Consider the following 22,059-nt stretch of genomic DNA (forward strand, 5'->3'; position numbering starts at 1 on the left):
TGGACCCAATAGGGTACTACAGTAAAACACACACACACAATTACATTGGCTCTCAGGTCCTGGATACTCCCACACAAAACAGGGCAATCCCTCCCCTGTGCCTGAGATATATTCGAGTCAGAAACTGTACTAAACTCAATGATCTCCAGGCACAGAAAACATACATTTTAACAACATCCCGAAAGTAACCCCAAAACACACGGAAACCCCCACAAAAGTCACATCCCCTGATAGCCCCGATCTGTGGCACCAACACATCCAAAAATCACCCAGATCGGTTCAGGGGTTCGGGATTTCCATGGAAGTCATAATTTTGACCGACCGTGCACTTGGTCCTATGCCCAAAACGGTTCCAGGGAATCAGGGCTTACAGTCGGTCTCTCTTTCTGGAGTACCAAAGTACAGAAATCACTTTTAAAGTGCATTTGGCAAGGTATATTGCAGGGCCCATAGCCCTGAGGCAGGAGGCTGGCAAGCTAGCTCCTCTAGGAGCCCGTGGCGAGGTTCTGTTCACCACATGGACATATGGAGTAGAAAAAAAAACCCCAAAAAAAACCCACGTGTTTTCATTTTATACTTGGAAACTTTCTGAATTTGCTCTTGAATATTAAGTAGCTTTTGCTCAGTCTACAGATGCATATTGTTCTGTTTTTCCAACACATTTACAATAAGATGTATTCAATTTAACCAAGTACCGCAATCACCATAACCACTACAGACCTACTACAGTTAACTCTATTGACACAGGTCATTGCCCGAGAGTGTCAGATGAAGCACTTTCAGCCAACGAATGCAGCCCAGCACCATCATCTGTATATTTGAGCTCAGTGTCTTGGGGAAGGGGGACAACACAATCTTTGTAATTGAGATAAGAAATGAATTAATGAAATAAAGAAATGTTTAATTTTCAATCTGATGTTAACTTTAGTAATTTTTATTTCCTGCTATATAAATGTAGCTTTAATCACACAGGAGGCTCCTATACGGTCTAAATGGGCATTAACAGATCAGGAGATAAATTCTAAGTTAAACAGAATGTGCAGTACAGGAAGTGTAAACATTACATTTCTTTACAGGAAAGGCTTAGGAAGGCTGTGAAAGTCACATGCAGGTAGGTGTGACTATGGCTAGATAAAGTGATTTAACTCATAACTGCAGGAATGTACAGTTTGTAAAGTTTAACTTAAAGGAGATAAAAACTTTTAAGGAAAGTTACATCTAATTGAAAATTAAACCATTTTGTTTTCATGCAGGCTGTGTGAGTTGCTATCAGGGGAGGTGAGGCTTAGAGCTGCATAAACAAACAAGATTGATTGAACTCCTAAATGGCAGAGAATTGAGACTGCAGTGGCATGACGAATACACAAAAACTGCTTCATTAAGATTAAGCCATTCGGATTTCTATAGTATCCCATAGTATACCAGTGCAAATTCAATAAATGGAGTAACAATTTCCATAATCAAGGGCAAAGGGACCATAGAAATATATCTCTTAGAGCAGTGTTTCCCAATTGGTGTTCCGTGAGAACACAAATGGGGTTCCGCCAAAATTTCGGGAAGCAAAATGGCCGCAGCAATAATTGAGGCGGGCAGTGAGGGGACACTCTCCCCTGCTCAGCTCCCTTGCACAGCAGTGATGCCAGAGCCGGAATATGACGTCACTCCGGCTCCTGCATCACTAAGAGGCATGCGAGGGAGCTGAGCAGGAAGATCACTGCTCCCTCACCGCCCGCACACCAGCCGCTCAGCCCAGCAGCCACAATGGACCCCAGGGAAATAGACTCCATGGCAGCACTCCCAAAGGTAGGAAGGCTGGGTGGAGTGAATTTTTTAAAAATAGTGTGTGCATCTGTTAAGGAGTTTGTATGCGTGTGTGCACACGCGCTTGTCAGTGCATATCTTTGTAAGTGCATATCTGAGTGTGTGTATATTTGAGAGTCATGATGTATGTACGTGCCACTGTGTGCATCTGTGTGTTCGTGTGTGTGTGTGTGTGTGTGTGTGTGTGTGTGTGTGTGTGTGTGTGTGTGTGTGTGTGTGTGTGTGTGTGTGTGTGTGTGTGTGTGTGTGTGTGTCAAACACAGATACATAAAAACTTTGCACCATTTTTTTGTAATTTTATTTATTTATTTATTTTTTAACGGGGTGGGGGTTTCCACAAGGTTGATATACTATGTCAAAGGGTTCCACTGGAAAAATTAATTGGGAACACCCTGCTTTAGAGTGTAGTAACATGTAACGTGGGGGTACAGAGTGAGATACAGAAATATTTTAGGCTAAAAGAGCTTATTTAAAAATGTATGCAATTCTGCAATAGTCACATCATACTCTATGAAATACCATTTGGATTTTAATCTACAGCAATTTGGAGCTTAGTGAATAAACCCCATATGTGGGCTAGGGGCACGAACAGGAAGCACTCAAATCCCCAATGTTTTAAATTCCTCAACCTTTGAACAGTAAAAATCATGATAAAAGCAGTAATTCTCAACTATTTTGTAAATGGATAGGTGAAAGCAAGTGGAATGAAAAGTTGTTTAGCACATGGTATAACGATATCCAGGGAATGGTCTGTTGGAACCAGTAGAGCTTTTTGGGGTCAGAATAAACACTTTTCATTATCCAATCCATTACAGGAATTGGGTCCAAAAGGCAGAATGAGAAACAAAATCTTTAGCTATCACACACTTATCAGGGCAAGTCCTACAGTACTACTCAGGTCTAAAGGTTATTTGCACTCCATCTCGTAACGAGAGAGGAGTACTGGCAGTATCAGAAGCACTAATCGACCTCCTTTTCCAGTCAAATACCTCATGCAGCATACAATAATTCAAGGAATTGTTGAATGCGTTCTGCAGCTGCTCAGGAGACTCCATAATATTTGCAGTCTTTACAGCAATTCTGCAAAGGCTAAACCTTTGCAGAGTTGAAGACAAATAAGAATAAAATGGAAATATGTTGTTAGTATATACACAATATACACTCATCAAGACATAATTTTTGTTACCAAATGGCTGGCCGGTGAATGAAAAAAATAAAAATTATATATATATATATATATATATATATATATATATATATATATAAAAAATTCTTTGTTTTAAAAAAAAAAAAAAAAAAAAAAAAAAAAAAAAAAAAAAAAAAAAAAAAAAAAAGAGTCCTAAGTACGTACAAACACAATATTTACAAAAAGGCAAAAATATTTTCTTAAGTTTACTTACATTTCCCTTCCCTCTCCAACCACAGCGACCCTCTTGCTATCCTCTGTCCAGGCCATGTCTTTAATTTTGCCAGCAAATGGTTGGTACTCATACTTTAGCAAGTGCTCTTTCTGTGTGGTGTCCCAAATTCTCACTTTCCCAGAGACATCTAACAAAAGAGCAAACATTCCCATTAACACGGCAGACCGTCTTATTTAGGCATGACTTTATATACAAATCATTTAATTCTATTAAGCTAGGTTGTTTGTTTTTATTTTTTTCATATCAAAACTGAATCTGTTAGACCATCAAGACTACCAAGTGTGTAATATACATTATATATAGTTTGAGGCACCTAATTATTTTCTCATATAAAGCTTAATGTGCCTAGAGGGGTATCAGCTACACCTTGCTGATGAGGCCCAAAGAAGGCTGAAACAATGGTGCAGGGTTGCTGTCTCTCTCATACAGAGAAAACTTCCCGTTTTCGTTTCTGGACTGCCCTTATGGGTGGGATCGGTCAGACATGCAAATTGTATAGGTTCTCTCTGTAATGGCACAAGAGAGCAAAAACATTTTTTTCAGACCTGACACTAATCGAAAATTAACCTACTGAAGTGGTCTGGGTGCCAGGTCCACCTAGGATTAACCCTGCAGCAGTAAACATAGCAGTTTCAACTGCTATGTTTACTTTATGGTTAATCCAGCCTCTAGTGGCTGTCTCATTGACAGCCGCTAGAGGTGCTTTCCACTGTGATTTTTCACAGTGAGAAGACGCCAGTGTCCATAGGAAAGCATTGAGAATGCTTTCCAATGGACTGACTGAATGCGTGCGCGGCACTTTTCGCACATGCGCATTCAGCCGATGACGTCCGAAGGAGGAGGAGAGTCCCCAGCGCAGAGGGAGCCTGACGCTGGAGAAAGGTAAGGGATTAACCCCTTTTTTTTATAAACTGCGATAATTACCTTGCAGGGTTAACTCCACCTCTAGTGGCTGTCTACTAGACAGCCACTAGAGGGCACTTCCTGGATTATAGCACAGAAATCCTGTGCAAGAGCGTCGCTGGACATCCTCACGCTATGTGAGGACCTCCAGCGTCGCTCAATTCCCCATAGGAAAGCATTGAAAAGCAGGGCAGGGTCTCAGGTAAGTGACCTGAAGGGGTTTTCACCCCATAGCTACCGGGGGATGGGTGGTGGGAGGGAGTGGAGACCTGCAATGCCAGGAAAATTGATTGTTTTCCTGGCACTGGAGTTTCCCTTTAAGCTTTTACCCACTTATTCTCTGTTTTTGTTGCACAAGGCGGAGGGATCCCGAGTTTTAGTTGCTACCTTGTTGTTCCTTCTACTGGATTGCATCTATTCGTTCAAGACCTAAACAAATTTTGGTTACTTCCCCCATTACTAGTTAAGATGTTCTCATTTCTCAACCTGTATGGAGGAAGTCCTACTTTAAATGGACATTATAGTTACCAAAACAACTTTAAAGGATCCCTATAGTGTCAGGAAAACAAATTAGTTTTTCTGACACTATATCATCCTTAGGCCCCCGCACCCTCAGGGTCCCTCTCCCTTGGCGCTGAAGGGGTTAAAACCCCTTTAGCCACTTATTATCCAGCGCCGGGCTCCCTCGGCGCTGGTGACCTCTCCTCCCCTGCAGTCAGCTCCCGAGTGGAGCGGAATGTGCATGCGCAGCAAGAGCCGCACACGCATTTAAACAGTCCATAGGAAAACATTTCTCAATGCTTTCCTATTGACGTTCTACACGCTGGATGTGAATTTCACATCCAGCGTCGGAGAAGCGCCTCTAGCGGCTGTCAGGAAGACAGCCACTAGATGTTGGATTAACCAGCAATGTAAACATAGTTTCTTTGAAACTGCTAGGTTTACATCTGAAGGGTTAAAACCTGAGGGACCTGGCACCCAGACCACTTCATTGAGCTGAAGTGGTCTGGGTGACTCTAGTGTCCCTTTAACTATAGTCACGCCGCTGAAGTCTCACTGCTCAGTTCTCTGCATTTAGGAGTTAAATCACTTTGTTTTTCTAGCCCAAGGCACACCTCCCTGCATGTGATTTACATAGCCTTCCTAAGCATTCCTGTAAAGAGAATTTTAATGTTTACACTTCCTTTATTGCAAATTCCGTTTAATTTCTTACTGCTCCTCCTCTCTCCTGCTCTGTTAATAGCTTGCTAGACCCTGCAGGAACCTACTGTGTAATTCAAGTTCAACTTACAGAAGATAAAAACGGAAAGTTACATCTGATTAAAAATAAAAACACATTTTGTTTATATGCAGGCTGTGTAAGTCACTGCCAGGGGAAGTGAGGCTAGGGGCTGCATAAACAGAAACAACATTGATTTAACTTCTTAATGGCAGTGAATGGAGTAGTGAAACTTCAGAGGCAAAAAAAAAAATCTCTACACAAAAACTGCTTTATTAAGCCAAAGTTGTTTTGTTTGGTGCCCCTTTAAAACACAATTCAGAGCATTTAAGAAAAGAAAAAAAATAAGCAGGGGGTGTGGGGGCATGCAAGCAACAGACGGCTGAGCAGGTAACACAGCCTGCTTTATAAAATGAAAGATATGCAAGTAGCCAGGTACACAGAATGCAGAAGAAGCAAAATCAAGTTCAGACATGTACCTTGTTCAGATTGTAATAACAGGTATACAACAGCAGGGATATCATACCTCCAGAAATAATGTAGAATCCACTAGGGGCATATTTGGCAACAGTAACTTGATGAGCATGTTCTGTGTACACATCGGCAATGGCTGGATTCTAGAAAGTAATAAACATTGTTAGAGATAACTCCAGAGGGTTCTCTGCTCAGGTAATAGCAAACATCTTATTGTCAAATTAGAAGTACATGGAAAGGATACATGAAGAGGGAGTATTACGGTGAAACCAATAACTAAATCCTTAAGTAGTGTTGAAGAATAAAAAAAAAGGGAGATTACTTGTAGGATGATTGAAAAACAACATCTCATTTAGAATGTAAGAAGGAAGGTTTAAAAAACAAACAAACAAACAAACAAACAAACAAAAAAAAAAAAAAAAACACACACACACACACCCCAAAAACAACTTCAGGGATACAAGGCTGTATTCCTGTCACTACTGATCCCACTGCCTCCCACCTCACTGGCAAATAATAGGTTAAAAACACCTTACTTACCTTATCCCAGCGCCGATGTCCCTTGGCGCTGGGTCGAAGCTCTGCCCCCTCCTCCGTCCCGCAACGAGCGGGATTTAATGCGCATTAGACCTCCCCATAGGAAAAACATTTAAATCAATGCTTTCCTATAGGGAAAATGTGACGCTGGAGTTCCTCATGCAGAGCGTGAGGACATCCAGCGTCAGATAACGGACCAAAAGTCCGTTACGATTCCGGAAGTGCCCACTGAGGGCAGACTTTGTGTTGCAATGTAAACATTGCAGTTCTCTGGAACTGCAATGTTTTACATTGCAGCACTAAGTTCAAAAGGGACACAGCACCCAGACCACTTCAATGAACTGAAGTGGTCTGGGTGCCTACAGTGTCCCTTTACTAAGGGAGGTGTTAGAAGAACAATACGTAATACTAGAAATGTTGCTTTAATGTCTCCATTTTACCCCCTTGCTTTGCAACCAGATAAATTGCAACCATATGTAAATCCATCCAGGAGCATTCACTGACAAATATTCATCAGTGCTGACAAACACTGACAGGGTTATTTACTGAACACTGGATTAAAACGGCTGAGAATTCACCAGGAAAGAAGTAATTGTAGGATAAAATAGCTGAACGGGGAACATAGCTCACTAACTTTACATTTCTGTTTCGACCAAAAAAAATGTATCACCCATGCAGATTACTGACAATTTACAGTTTACTCATTAACAATACACGTTTAATTGTTATACAGCAAATGTCTGCTGTCCCAATTTTTGATACATGGAACGCTCACAGATATGGCCAGACACAGACTCCGCTTGTGCATACATTTTGACACAGACAGACCTGGAGTGTCACATTGTGTTAATTTCAGCCTCGAGATTAACATGTATTATGATACACAATGAAAAATACATGCATTTCTTAGTCCTGTTCTCTGTGCATTTTATTTTGCTATGAACAGACATCTGAAATTTTTTTTTTTTTAAAAAATTGTAAAAAAAATAAATAAAAATAAAGTTGGTGGTTAGGGGACTTCATACCACAGCAGGTAGCTTTCAGTGTTTAAATATTCTACTGCTGCAGGCTTTTCACAGACAGCTCTGTCCTAATTATTGAAAAGCAAAGGCCATGCTGACAAAGTCGAATGCACGGCACGTCAATCATTTGTAAGGTTTGTTTACAATACTTCTCAATAACCAGGACAATGTAGACTAAAATAATAAAAAAATAAAAAAAAAATAAAAAAATAAAAATTGCCTGGGTAATGCTGCATAAAGAACAGTATATATTTTCCAATTTCAAAAGGTTACAGTTACTTCCAACTGTGCTAAACATACTCTATTTTATGAGTCACATAGTTCAGGACACACTTTGGGAGTGGCACTGACTCACAGACATCCTACCTAGAGGCACACAAACCAGAGTAAAGTATCAGGCCACCATTGTGCATACATTAGCATTTACAGAATATGTCAACACTGGATTTCATTTATAGGAAAATATTCCAGTGTTGGACAGGGAGGTAAACACAGAAAAAGACTACCAAACAAAACAGATATACTAGTCAGGAGAGTGAAATTGATAAATACACTCTAAATTGTCAGGAAATTAATTCACTAGAACGGTGTTACAGCTAAAAGCCAAAAATGGTAAATAAATCCTATATTGCACTTCTCTCAATGCAAAAATGACTTTCTTTATAAAGTGATAGAAGTTCAACGCATTAAAATCTAGCATTAATGTAGAATACATCAAGTGTCAACAATAAAACTACATTAAGTGTTGATTAACAAAATAACCAATTTACAGACAGTGTCCTCTCTCACCAAGTGTTTTCAAAGTACATTACTCACTTGCCCAATTTAATAATGGTTTTATGGCTTTAGTCATATACATATATAGTGTTAATAACAAAAAAAAAAAAAAATTATATATATATATATATATTTTTTTTATTATTTTTTTTTTAAAGTGACACTGATTCCCAAGTGATTTTAAGTGCAGTGTATACCTTCGAGAGTTATACAAACTACCTATTAAGGTAGATCTTGAACTAAGATTTTATAATTTGCTTTGTTCTACAGCTTACCTGGGTCACCCATGTACCCGTGCAGCATCCGGTTTTCTCCTGCATGAGAAGCTGGATGTCTCTCTCTGCAGTTGGGCCGAGCAAATACACAGCACTGAATTCATTGATTGAGAAAGCTTATCAGATACACTGGGCAAGTGAGCGCAGTCCTGCGTGGCCCTGATTAGGTCAAAAGAGCAAACCAAATTCTCCTGCTAGGAGAATGCAGAGGCAGGGTGTGTGGCTGTGGGCACCTATAAAGACCAAGGTAAGTTGTCAAGACGGTTAAAACCGTTTGACAAATTTTACAGGGAAGGCTCCAGGGCACTCCTGGTACTCTAAGCACCATAACCACTACAGATCACTGTGGTAGTTAGTGTTCCTTTAAAAAGATTTTAGTTCAGAACCAAGGAGCACTATACCAGAAAAGTAGTATTAGTCAAGAATTAACTAATATTGTTGCCCCAGATGATGGAGGACATTAAGAGAAAATATGATTGAAAAAAAGTTAGCAATATAAAAGCAGAGATACTACCACCAAGCTTACTGGCAGTGTAAAATTAAATAGAGCAGCCTATCACAGAGGGAAGGGAATCAGAAATCATTCACTATTGTAGGGTACAGTTACCAAGACAGGCCTGTTACATTTTCAGCAGAATATTTGCACTAAAAATATCATTTGGATATACCGCTTTACATATATAGGTATAAACTGCTCTAATAACCGATTAATAAAACATTGCTTATTACTGCCCACCGAGAGACCTTTCTGCATCATTGCTGTGCATAATTCATACACCAAATCACAGAGAATAATGCACATCAATTTAAAGTATTCGATCAAATGCATTACACAAACAAACTATGAAAAATTGGAAGGCAAGCATGTTTTAATATGCTGTGCAATCTTGGGCACCCACTCTAATGAAGGATATGATGGCACTAGAAAAACTGCAGGCTACAAAATGAATGGAAGATTTTAGTTATGAAGAAAGGTCAACAAAATTAAATCTGTTTAGTGTAGAAAAACTGCACCTCAGAGGGCATTTAATAACCTTATATTAATAGATTTGGAGCAAATAAAAAAAAAAAAAAAAAAAAACACATTGTCTGCTAATTTATTCTTTAATATAACCATACAGAAGACAAAAGGTCACTCATTCAGACTGGAAGAAAGGAGATTTAATCTTGTGCAAAGGGAATAGTTATTCACAGTAGAAACAAAGATGTGGAATTCTCTGCCTGAAGGGGTGGTTTTACGGTTTAATGAATTTTTGCAAAAACATAATATTCTGGGATATAACATTATATAATAGTAGGTTAACAGCTTTCTGATCCATTGATAAAGAGAAGTAGAATTTGTATTTGAAAACACTTGGGACATGCAGTTCTGGGCACTAGCAGGCATTTTATTTGGGATTTTAACCATGCTACTTGCCTGCAAGAAGAAGGACATTGTGAAAGAATAATCCAATCACTTGTTTCTGTTGATTTCGTGGATTTATATGCCATTTTATTTGATTTACTTGGTTCGGTTTCCCGAACGAGGACCACCCAAGACCCTAATTAGAATGTGGAGTATCCTGTACGATAACTGCAAAGGAAACAATTAATAGAATGCTCCACTGGGTGGCCGCCATTTCGTGCAACCGAACGCACATGGTCGAGACAATGGATGGTGACATGGTCGTAGAGTTCCTGGAATTGTTTCCGGCCAGGCACACCCGCAAATGCTGGTAAAGATAAACCTGCTGCACGTTCAAGTTCCGGACCATCTACACGAACGGTGTTCGGTAGTCAGCAAATACCAAACATGGGGAGCATTCGCACAGTAAAATCTTTTGTGTATCTTATGTGGTTTACATACAAAAACCCACAAAAGGAATCTAGTCATTGTCACAATTTCCCTGGAGCTATTTTGGGCTTCAACCTCGTGGCAGACCAGTGAAACCTTCCCCGGAACGGTGATTAAAACTTCCGAACCGATCTGGGTGATTTTTTAATATGTTGGTCCCCCAGATCAGGGATATCCGGGGATGTGACTTTAGTGAGGTTTTCATGCATTTTCAATTTTTACTTTTGGGGTGTTTGTAAATTATGTGTTTTTTCTGTACCTGGAGATAATTGAGTTTGTACAGCTCCTGACTCAATTATCTCTCAGGTCCAGGTGAGGGATTACCCTGCTGTTTTGTGTAAGAAACCCCCTGCATGGCCTTTGTCATAACAGGCTGTGTGTGGCCCTGAATAAAACAGGTATTTTCCCAGCATTACACCTTGGCTCATGTGTGGGGGGGTATGAGACACTGGCGATATTTCACTTCAAGGTTATTGGCATTATTTTATTACGGGAAAAGGGAATCTGTGGCAGTGATACTTTGGCGGACCGGCACAGAATGTGTTTGGGGCAGGGAGTGTGAGCGCTATTCTCTTAGCACTTGCAGACCTCAGAAGACACTTAAATTAGCGGCTCTGGCGCACACTATTGAGTCAGCCCCTGGAACTCCCAGCACCCACTCTGACTTTGTGAGCGCCTGAGCCACGTGGAGCAGGATTACTGAGGTCCATATAAAGACGCTTTATCTAATGGAGCCCAAAAGATTTGGCTTAAGGGCTGGTGAGAGTAGGAGATCCAGTACACATGTCACACTACACAGCAAGTGCACACACTGTACAGCCAACCCACAACATACAGCCTTCACACAAACACACCATACAGCCAGCACAAATCAGAGACTAAATATACAGTCTGCACACACATTACATACAGCCATCAGAAACACACTATGGTGGAGGACAGAGGGCGAGACACTAAACTCCAAAGTTTTGCACGTTAAATCCAAATAGAAGAAATAGCTTGTTAGGACTATAGCCATGTTGGAGTATTTTACCAGATTAGCTATTTTGTCCTCAGTTTTCTTTCAACTGTAATGTTGGAAAATTCAGGAGTTTAGTGAATAGCCCTACCAATGTCCAGATGTAAACAGGGTCCCCAAACTATATCACAGACAGACAGACAGACAATAGAAGAAATGTGCACTCACAGGGCTTCATCCATAAGATATTTTATTCTTAGCTGTGCATTACATGTGTAGTCAAATCCTCAATCAACGTTTCGACCCCTGAAGGGTCTTTTTCAAGAAGACCCTTCAGGGGTCGAAACGTTGATTGAGGATTTGACTACACATGTAATGCACAGCTAAGAATAAAATATCTTATGGATGAAGCCCTGTGAGTGCACCTTTCTTCTATTGTATATATACCGACGCAGAGGTTGCACCCAGGCAGGATTTCAACAGATAATTTCAATTGAGGGGTGAGTGCCAAGAGTGTATATATATTTTTATTTTTTTTAGTTTTAAATAAATAACCACATCTAATCTAATTAAAGATCTGTCATTCTGGGGTAAAAAACCTCCCCCCACCCCACACACAGTTTGTCACACAAATTAGAAAACACTTCAAACTGTTTTTTTTTTTTGTTTTGTTTTTTAAGTTTCTTTTGGATCAACAGCAGAAACATGTGAAAAAGTCTGACATTGGCAGATGCAAGTCTTGTTCAGCCTAGGTGACTATATAATGTTGGAGGGTTAGTGTATCACCAGAAGAAACATTATTGGTGTACTGGCAATAAAGAGAGAAGTGGGAATTAATATGCACACGCCAAACCTACCACAGGTTTTAGAGAGTGTTTAGAATTTTTGTTTTGAGGGTAGTGCACCAAATAAAACAGCATGTCTTACAGAAAAAAAAAAAACCCACCATACTCAAATCTATATCTGCACATTTAGCAAGAAAACCTGCACCACACACACACACTTTTTTTCTTTTATACCACATGAAAATTACACTAATGCTTTGTAAAAAGCAAATCCACTTAGGAAAATAATTAGAGTCAGATAACCAAGATTCATTTAGCAAAAACCAATGTTTAGGAAATGTCAATATAAACAAATCAAGGAAAGCGAGTCTTACCTCGATATTGCGGATGATGACACATTTTCCATTGGTGTATAGAAAGTTATTGCCCTTTGGGTCTCCGCCAATAACCTTGGCTACACCTCTTTCCACTTGAGGAAGACTTGCAAAGACTTTTTCTAAAAATAAAAAAAACAAGGGATTACAAACCCTTCTTTAACAAGTCAAACTTGCTTTCAGTAAAGATTTTCAAGGATAGAAGTTTAATAAATTTGAATTTTTCCATCCCAAAGCTACTAAAGTCTGTTCTGCTCACCCTATCAGATATTAACCAAATCGGTAGCAGATTAGTCGATACCAGCATCCTGTGGTCTCTAAGTCCAGAGATATCTTCTTTCCATTATTATTGTAATTCATCTGATATTTTAATAAACTGCCCTCTCACAGATAATATTAAACAATTCTATCTTTATCCTTTCTTTTTCACGAACATATCTGAGCTATTGTATTTTCCCTTATGTTATGAGCCAATAGGCTTTCATTGTTATTCAGTCAACAGTGAAGATGCTGGAACAGAAAAGTTCAAGCAAATAAAAAAGTTATAAACCAACGTGTTCTGGCTTTAAATCTGCACATCTCTGGGAAATTCAAACCAATCACACTTAAATAGGCCTGAATTAGCACATCACTTACTTTATAAATATTTTAGTAAAGTTTTTTTTTTTTTTTTTTTTTTTTTTTTACTCTTTAACCTGCGAAGGTAAAAAAATCTGTAACAGTTGTGGTTGTGTTTTTTACATTACTATATAGTTTGTTTATTATCTGTTCACAATCAGACTTTTCAGTCGATGTGGATATATTTAGGAGAAGAGCTGGTATTCTAGCAGGCCTGGAGGATTAAAACCTTTCTAAAACACAGGTCTAAAAACTGCAGGCTATGAAGATCTTTAGAAAGCATGGCTTTCATGCCTATGCATCAAATAAATACACTACATAAAGCTTGACTTCACCAGGCAGGGCGTGCAAGTGGAAGTACATCAAGTGTGCAAATAAGGAAGCGGTAGCAGTACTGCAGTAAGACGGGTGTGGAAAGACTGGGTGAGGCTCAATGGATAATAAAAATGTTCAGGAGAAATACTATATTCTGGTATCTAGCTAGTGCAATTTACTCCCAATTTATAGCAACAGGAGGTGTGCATCTAAATAAGCAATCCTCTTTCAGCTGGGGAAGACAACTAATGTTAAACACATACAAATAAATGCTCCAATTCCATTAACAAATTGATGCAGTAGATAGCTAAATATGTTAGCAATTGAGAAATACACATAATGAAGTAAAATATGCAGTATGCTTCCCCATGCATGGGCTCTAAAATAAACAGGCATGCAACTGGTCCTGTAAATCAATGAGAGGCAGGGATTACATGGATTGACTGCTATGATTAGATGGACAATCTATCGCCGTTAAGACATGTCTCCTACAAGAAAGCCTATACTGCAGGGCAGTATTCAACCATAGAATCTTACTAAGCCTCCATAATTAAAGGGGCAGTATGGTCAACCAGTAAGAGACAGTATGGTCTCCAGAATTAAAGGAGCTTTATAGACACCCAATAAGGGGGAGTATAGTCTCCAGAATTAAAGGGGCAGTATGGTCACCCAGTAAGGAGCAGTATGATCTCCAGAATTAAAGGGGCAGTATGGTCACCCAGTAAGGATAAGTATGGTCTCCAGAATTAAAGGGGCAGTATGGTCACCCAGTAAGGAGCAGTATGATCTCCAGAATTAGAGGGGCAGTATGGTCACCCAGTAAGGAGCAGTATGATCTTCAGAATTAAAGGGGGCAGTATGGTCACCCAGTAAGGAGCAGTATGATCTCCAGAATTAAAGGGGGCAGTATGGTCACCCAGTAAGGAGCAGTATGATCTCCAGAATTAAAGGGGGCAGTATGGTCACCCAGTAAGGAGCAGTATGATCTCCAGAATTAAAGGGGGCAGTATGGTCACCCAGTAAGGAGCAGTATGATCTCCAGAATTAAAGGGGGCAGTATGGTCACCCAGTAAGGAGCAGTATGATCTCCAGAATTAAAGGGGGCAGTATGGTCACCCAGTAAGGAGCAGTATGATCTCCAGAATTAAAGGGGGCAGTATGGTCACCCAGTAAGGAGCAGTATGATCTCCAGAATTAAAGGGGGCAGTATGGTCACCCAGTAAGGAGCAGTATGATCTCCAGAATTAAAGGGGGCAGTATGGTCACCCAGTAAGGAGCAGTATGATCTCCAGAATTAAAGGGGGCAGTATGGTCACCCAGTAAGGAGCAGTATGATCTCCAGAATTAAAGGGGGCAGTATGGTCACCCAGTAAGGAGCAGTATGATCTCCAGAATTAAAGGGGGCAGTATGGTCACCCAGTAAGGAGCAGTATGATCTCCAGAATTAAAGGGGGCAGTATGGTCACCCAGTAAGGAGCAGTATGATCTCCAGAATTAAAGGGGGCAGTATGGTCACCCAGTAAGGAGCAGTATGATCTCCAGAATTAAAGGGGGCAGTATGGTCACCCAGTAAGGAGCAGTATGATCTCCAGAATTAAAGGGGGCAGTATGGTCACCTAGTAAGGAGCAGTATGATCTCCAGAATTAAAGGGGGCAGTATGGTCACCCAGTAAGGAGCAGTATGATCTCCAGAATTAAAGGGGGCAGTATGGTCACCCAGTAAGGAGCAGTATGATCTCCAGAATTAAAGGGGGCAGTATGGTCACCCAGTAAGGAGCAGTATGATCTCCAGAATTAAAGGGGGCAGTATGGTCACCCAGTAAGGAGCAGTATGATCTCCAGAATTAAAGGGGGCAGTATGGTCACCCAGTAAGGAGCAGTATGATCTCCAGAATTAAAGGGGGCAGTATGGTCACCCAGTAAGGGGCAGTATGGTCTCCAGAATTAAAGGGGCAGTATGGTCACCCAGTAAGGAGCAGTATGGTCTCCAGAATTAAAGGGGCAGTATGGTCACCCAGTAAGGAGCAGTATGGTCTCCAGAATTAAAGGGGCCGTGTGGTCACCCAGAATAAAAGAGGCAGTATGGTCCCCCAGTATTAAAGGGGCAGTATGGTCCCCCAGTATTAAAGGGGCAGTATGGTCCCCCAGTATTAAAGGGGCAGTATGGTCACCCAGTAAGGGGCCATTGATGCAGGGTGTGGATGTAGCTGTCATGAAGTGGTGACAGACCTGCAGTACCAGCCCCCAGGACCCATAGACAGTCAGTGTGCTCCAGGACCACTTACTGAGCTCGTAAGGCATGTTGTCCTGCTGCAGCAGAGTGTGTGTATGTCCAATCAGTGCTCACAGTCTGTCTCCCTGTCTCTGCACTTCTTCTCCAAACCCGGAAGCCCAGACCCTGCGCTGGCGGCTGCGATGTCTCCCAGTGGCTATGACCATATATGGTCAACACTGAGCGCTGCCTGTCTGCCGAGTCTCCAGCCTATATGTTCACTCCCTGGCTGCCTCTAGCGAGAGCGGCTCGCTCAGTCTATCACAGCGCTCAATGGGGATTGGCTGCCGCCGCGTGACGTCACCGTGGAGGGAACGCACCTCCCGCCGCCATCTTAACTACTGGCCATACGACAAAACATAGCGAGCTAATCACTTTGAACTTCACAATTTTTATCGCTCATTGTTACATGTGTCTTGCATTCCCACTTAATAGCAGACTAATGACCCAGTTTAAAGAATAAACAATAAAAAAAATAAAAAAAATTCTGCGGTCTACATTTTGCATCATTATTGTTATTATTGATAAAAAAATATATAATGTACTTCATGTAGGAGTAATGGCAAACTCCATTTGCAAATCATCCCTCCTCTGTGAGACAGAGCCAGATCCTTAAAATTGCTTTTTTTTTTTTGCCGTCATACTGGGTATTTTAATAACAATATGCTTTATGAATGCTATAATTAGGAATATGGGTGATATTTTACTGCACTTCCATTTGGGGGTGAAGTTTGGTGGCTGTTTATCACGTTTACTTCATTCATTCTGCATAAGGAAGCGATTGCCCACAACAAAAATGGCGGTAAGTGCTTCAAGGAGTGTTCTCTTCCTGTGGTTCCAGCAGTTTTTTTGGGGGGGGAGTGAGGGAGTAATTTGTGTTGATCACGTGGCATGTGACTCCGAGGTTTTTAGGGACAGCTGGTGACACATTTTCTGCTTCATGTTATTCTGTATCTGTCATTAACCAAGTGGGCTCAGTGATCTCATGGGTACATGTAGAGAGCCCAGAATAATGTTATCACAGAGACAGTAACAATGTTACAATATTGGTAATACAACAAACAACATTGTGTCACTATGGACCTGGCTTATATTAGTATTATGACAAAGTTCCAGTATATGTACAGGTTTATATGTTTGAATCTGAGGTCATTTTTTTTTTTTTTTTTTTTTACCAAACTTGGTGATGATTTTCTAAGCAAGCCACAGATACAGAAGTCAGACAATTTTACTATCAGTTTCCACAAGATTTCTGCCGAGCTTTATTTTTTTTTTTTTATTTTTTTTTTTTTGTATGTAGATCCTTATTTGGCAGCATTTACTGACAGAAATGGCTAACACTAAATATTCGGTCGTAGCAGCAAAACTCTACTTAAAGAGACTCTAACACATTTCAGTAGTTTAAAAAGATGGAATCTTTATGAAATGCTCACTAATAAGATACTATATTAGCTACATGAATTATGTTGCAATAAGACTCCTAAGGTAAAAAATTGCTATTGCTAGCAGGAAAGAAACAATAAGAAAATAAAGATTATAGGTCGCGCCAAAAAACACTGAAAAGATATAATAAAAAACAAAAATAAATAACGGAGATAAAATAATGGTGAAAATAACACCGCAATATGCTATAAACTAGTAGAGACACAGTACATACTTACATAGATCAATAAAGATAAGATAGAAATAAGTCCTAATAACAAATAAGCATATAGAGGGCCAGGTCCACTTGTAGGGACTTGAATGTAGTGGCGATCTATGCAGGTAGAGCTGAAAAGTGGTCAGGTTCTCTTGTTCCAGATGGAGATATGTAGATAAAAAGGAAAAATTCCAATAGTGCAGACTGCGACTTAAAATTACGTAGAGATAAAAACTTCACAGCAGGAGGGTATTGGACTCACCTATTGGAGAGCAGGAACTAGCTCAGGTATAATTCGCGTTCAGTGGCATCAATCCCCCACTGGTAGGATATAGGTGTTGATGAACAGAAGAGGTCCTCAGTGTGGAAGGAAAGATAAAACAAATATAGTGTTTATTTTCTAGTTTTATCCCTTTCCTTTTGACGATTTGTGAGGGGACGTCATATTTTTAGGTTGCAGCCTCTTTAGATTCAGTCTCAGTTTTCTATTGACCACTAAGCGCTGAACCCACTACCTTGTAGGAAAGAAACAATGTTTCACTTTTTTAGCTTAGTGATGATGCAATAAGTTTGGCAAAGGCAATTGCTATTGCTGGCAGGGACAAGTGGATAAATGTCTCTTATAGCATTAGTTACTTCTCACACCCAGTTTGATCTTATCATTGCTGACCAGGACGTGTGAATATATATCTCGATAACTGTCTCTTGAAGCCCAGATTTTTTTACTGGGACAAAAGTGTGAATAATAGATTAAACATTAGCTTTTATTACTTCTAATGGGAAATAAAGGTCACAGGCCGACCTTGGGGCTCCGGTCCCCCCTGCCCCCCCACTATTGGTGCTGCGCGCTGCTCTTTCAGGGAGGGGCCGCAAGCTGATTGGCTGGCTAGGTTGTCCGGCAGCTTACCGGGCCATTCCTGAGGGAACACTCGGTAAGCTAACATATTAATTTGTGCTTCTCATTTATACTCTCTATTCATTACTGGCTCTGGTGTTTCATTTGGACTGGTACTGTCCCGTTCAATATATTATATACTGGATTCTACTTTTAAGTACCATCTGCACTATCTTGTACCCTTTGTTTTTATTCTTTTACATGTACTCCACACCTATACTTTTAACCAAGTAACGTGTGGTAAGTTTTTTTGTTTTATTTTAGCGCTCCTCTTATAGGTGTAGGTTTTCTCACTTACACCGTTTTTTATAACTCTTGTGATTTTCTTGTGGATACGAAGATATTTCCACACAAGTGTATAGAGCTGCTTTTATTTTATTCACATGTAGCATTTATTATTGTCACACACACCCCTCTGTGTAAAGACGGATGGATACCTTTTGTAGTCATGGTACTGCGCCTGGTTTGCAAGCTGCCCTTCATCAGCTGGCTCTGGGTTTTCCTCCCTAACTCAACCCTAGCTACACTATACTGTCAGGATTAACCCCTGATTGCCCCCCCATGTGGTGACTACTCCTGGTACTATAACCACAATGCAAACCCCTTCTGATATGCAGGATGCTGCTCCTAATGCCTCTACTAAGCCCAGCAGACACTGCATAGCCTCTGTGTCCGCGGGTCCTACCACCGCTGGTAGGGTAGAGGAAGCTTCTCAGGAACACATGAACTCGGAAGAGTTCCACGTGCTCCTGATGCTACCATGAGCAAATCTGTTACCCAAGCCCTTTACACTGCCATGGAAGTGATGTCAGACAATTTGTCCCACTCCATCTGTTCAACTATCATGGCATCTGGCCGGGCCTCTGGCCCAACGCTCCCTGCGGCCTCTGATAATAATAAGATGGGTCCTAGCGGCTGCAAGGCTACGTACAAATCCCACCATGTGACAAAAATTGCCTCCAAAAATGATTTAACTGACAGATTGCGCCCTGTTGATATTGAGGACATGTTGGCCACAGAACGGCGTAAGGCCATACTTATGAAAATCAAGCCAAAACTCCTGAACCTTGCAATATCTGAGCCTGGCTCACAGGCGGTCTCCTGTTCGGAGATGATTTCGTAAAAGACCTTCACGACACTAGGCAAAGCACAAATGAGTATGAAACAGATGTTCTCCCAGAAGGTTTTCAGTGGGGTCAGCAGACATCAGGGCCATCTGTCCAGCCGCTCCTCCCGGACTTCGTACCAGGGCTATCGCGGCTCCGCCACAACGAGGTTCCAACCTCCGGAACCCAGAGTACCTTCACCATTCTTCCCGACCAGGGGCAGGTTGTGGAAACCCTGTGGAACCAGGGGATCCCCCTATGGCCATCGGCCTTATTGTGAGTTATTTTCCACACACCCTTTCTCTATCATATATGGGGGGGCAGATTATCCCATTTTCTCAATGCATGGAACAAACTAACATCAGATATTTGGGTCCTAGAGACCATTCTGGGTTATCACATCAAATTTGTAGAACAACAGATCCAATTCTCACTTCCACATCGGATTGTTTTTCCCCCACGAGACAAAGGTCTAGTATCAGAGGAGATTCACACATTAAAAGAGAAAGGCACGGTCTACCAGGTTCCGGCTACCGCTCCTGGTTTCCTAAGCAACATATTCCTGTTACCCAAGAAAGGTGATGGTATGAGACCGGTAATCAATCTTCGACCCCTCAACGCCTTTGTCATAAACCATCATTTCAAGATAGAAGGGATACAAGCCTACGGGACTTCCTCAGACTGGGAGATTGGATGGTCAAACTCGATCTGCAGAAAGATTGCGATCCCCAAAGAGTGTCAACACCTCCTTCAGTTCCAATGGGAAAAGACTATTTCGATGCCTCTCGTTCAGCCTGTCATCAGCCCCGTGGTGTTTCACCAAGTTGCTGAAGCCGGTGGTCGCGCTCCTATGCAGCAGATGTGTCCGTATGATCACATGCCTCGACGACATGCTAATCATGGCCCACGACACCTAGTTGCTGAGTCAACATCTCTCCTGGGCTCTGTCTCTCCTTCAAAATCTAGGTTTCCTAATCAACTGTTGGCAGGAGCTTGGGCTCCAGGAACAAGAAGATCTTACACCCATGCCTGGAACACATGGAGTGGTTGGTGCATAGAACAACACGTGGATCCCATACATGCTTCTATAAACCACATCTTGAGTTTCCTTACTGCCCTGTATGACCAAGGCTTGGCCTACCGCACGATAAATGTGTATAGATCAGCGATCTCAGCTGGTCACGGCGGATTGGATGGCTTCCCGGCTGGGAAACACTTGCTGGTTTGCAGGGCCGGACTGGCCCACCGGGATACCGGGAAATTTCCCGGTGGGCCGTCGGCACCTGGGGCCGGGGAGACATGTGGATGTCCTGCGGCCGCATGGAGAGCTTGGATGGCGGCCGCAGGGGAAGTTCTCCTTGCGGCCGCAGGGGAAGCTCTTCTGGCGGCCGCTGGGGGAGCAGGCTGTTCTGTCTCTGCTCCCCCTCCCTCGCGTGCTAGAAAGAGACCGGCGCCGGAATATTATGTCATATTCCGGCCCCGGTCTCATTAAGCGCGCGAGGGAGGGGGAGCAGAGACAGAACAGCCTGCTCCCCCAGCAGCCGCCAGAAGAGCTTCCCCTGCGACCACAAGAAGAGCTTCAGGAAGGCTGGCTGGGCTGGAAGGTGAGCACAGGAGGGGAGGGGGTGGGGTGGGGGGGGAGTAACAAAGGTCACAGGAAGGGGAGGCTGGGGGGTAACAAAGGGCACAGGAGGGGAGGGGGCTAAGAGGTCACAGGAAGGGGAGGGGGGGTAACAAAGGGCACAGGAGGGGAGGGGGCTAAGAGGTCACAGGAAGGGGAGGGGGGTAACAAATGGCACAGGAGGGGAGGGGGCTAAGAGGTCACAGGAAGGGGGGGTAACAAAGGGCACAGGAGGGGAGGGGGCTAAGAGGTCACAGGAAGGGGAGGGGGTAACAAAGGGCACAGGAGGGGAGGGGGCTAAGAGGTCACAGGAAGGGGAGAGGGGCCAAAAGATGAGCACAAAAGGGGCTGAAGAGGGTACAAGTCGGAAGGGGGACTAAAGAGGGCACGGGATGGGGCTAAAGAGGGCACAGGAAGGGAGGTGGCTAAAGAGGGCACGGGAGGGGGCTAAAGAGGGCACAGGAAGGGAGAGTGCTACATAAGGGCACAGGAGGGGAAGGGGCTAAAAAGCACACAGGAGGACAGGGGGCAAAAGAGGGCACAGAAGGGGAGGGGCACCTATCAGTCTGCCCACCCACCCACACAGGTAGCAACAAGTATGTATGTCAGTGGGAGTGTGTCTGTCTGTGTCATGCTGTGTGTGTGTGTCTGTGTCACGCTGTGTGTGTTTCTGTGTCATGGTGTGTGTGTGTGTCATGCTGTGTGTGTGTGTGTCATGCTGTGTGTGTGTGTCTGTCTGTGTCATGGTGTGTGTGTGTGTGTGTCTGTGTCGTGTGTGTCTCTGTGTCACTGTGTGTCTGTATCATGGTGTGTGTGTGTCTGTCTGTGTCATGGTGTGTGTATGTCTGTCATGGTGTGTGTGTGTCAGTCGTAGTGTCTGTGTGTGTTTGTAAAAATAGTGTTTTACTCACTTTTTTTTTTTTCCAACGTCATGCTGGTCTCTGCCTCTATGACTGAGATCATCAAGCTTGATGATCTCAGCCAATCCGCACTGACACAGGAAGCGCCTCTAGTGACCGTCTGAGTGTCTGTCCCTAGAGGTGTCACTAGGAAGCAATGTAAACACTGCCTTTTCTCTGAAAAGTCAGTGTTTACATTCAAAAGCCTGCAGGGACAGGCTATAGACACCAGAACCACTACATTAAACTGTGTGTGCGCCTGCTAGTGAGTTTGCTTGCTTGCATGTGTGTGTG

At 42.3% G+C, this 22,059-nt stretch overlaps 1 protein-coding gene across 1 annotated transcript in view; it reads right to left on the reverse strand.

Moving 5' to 3' along the window:
• Positions 1 to 15,844, reverse strand: part of WDR1 (WD repeat domain 1) — a 41,569-nt gene extending 25,725 nt beyond the window's left edge. The window contains exons 1-4 of the mRNA XM_063457778.1: positions 15,619 to 15,844; positions 12,401 to 12,522; positions 5,891 to 5,981; positions 3,222 to 3,369 (exon numbers count right to left, since the gene is read on the reverse strand). Coding sequence (XP_063313848.1) covers positions 3,222 to 3,369; positions 5,891 to 5,981; positions 12,401 to 12,522; positions 15,619 to 15,634 — 377 coding nt within the window. The 5' untranslated portion in view covers positions 15,635 to 15,844. The remainder of the gene's footprint in view (positions 1 to 3,221; positions 3,370 to 5,890; positions 5,982 to 12,400; positions 12,523 to 15,618) is intronic.
• Between the last annotated feature and the right edge of the window lie 6,215 nt (positions 15,845 to 22,059).

The sequence above is a fragment of the Pelobates fuscus genome, chromosome 6, assembly GCF_036172605.1.
Source record: "Pelobates fuscus isolate aPelFus1 chromosome 6, aPelFus1.pri, whole genome shotgun sequence".
NCBI lineage: Eukaryota > Metazoa > Chordata > Amphibia > Anura > Pelobatidae > Pelobates > Pelobates fuscus.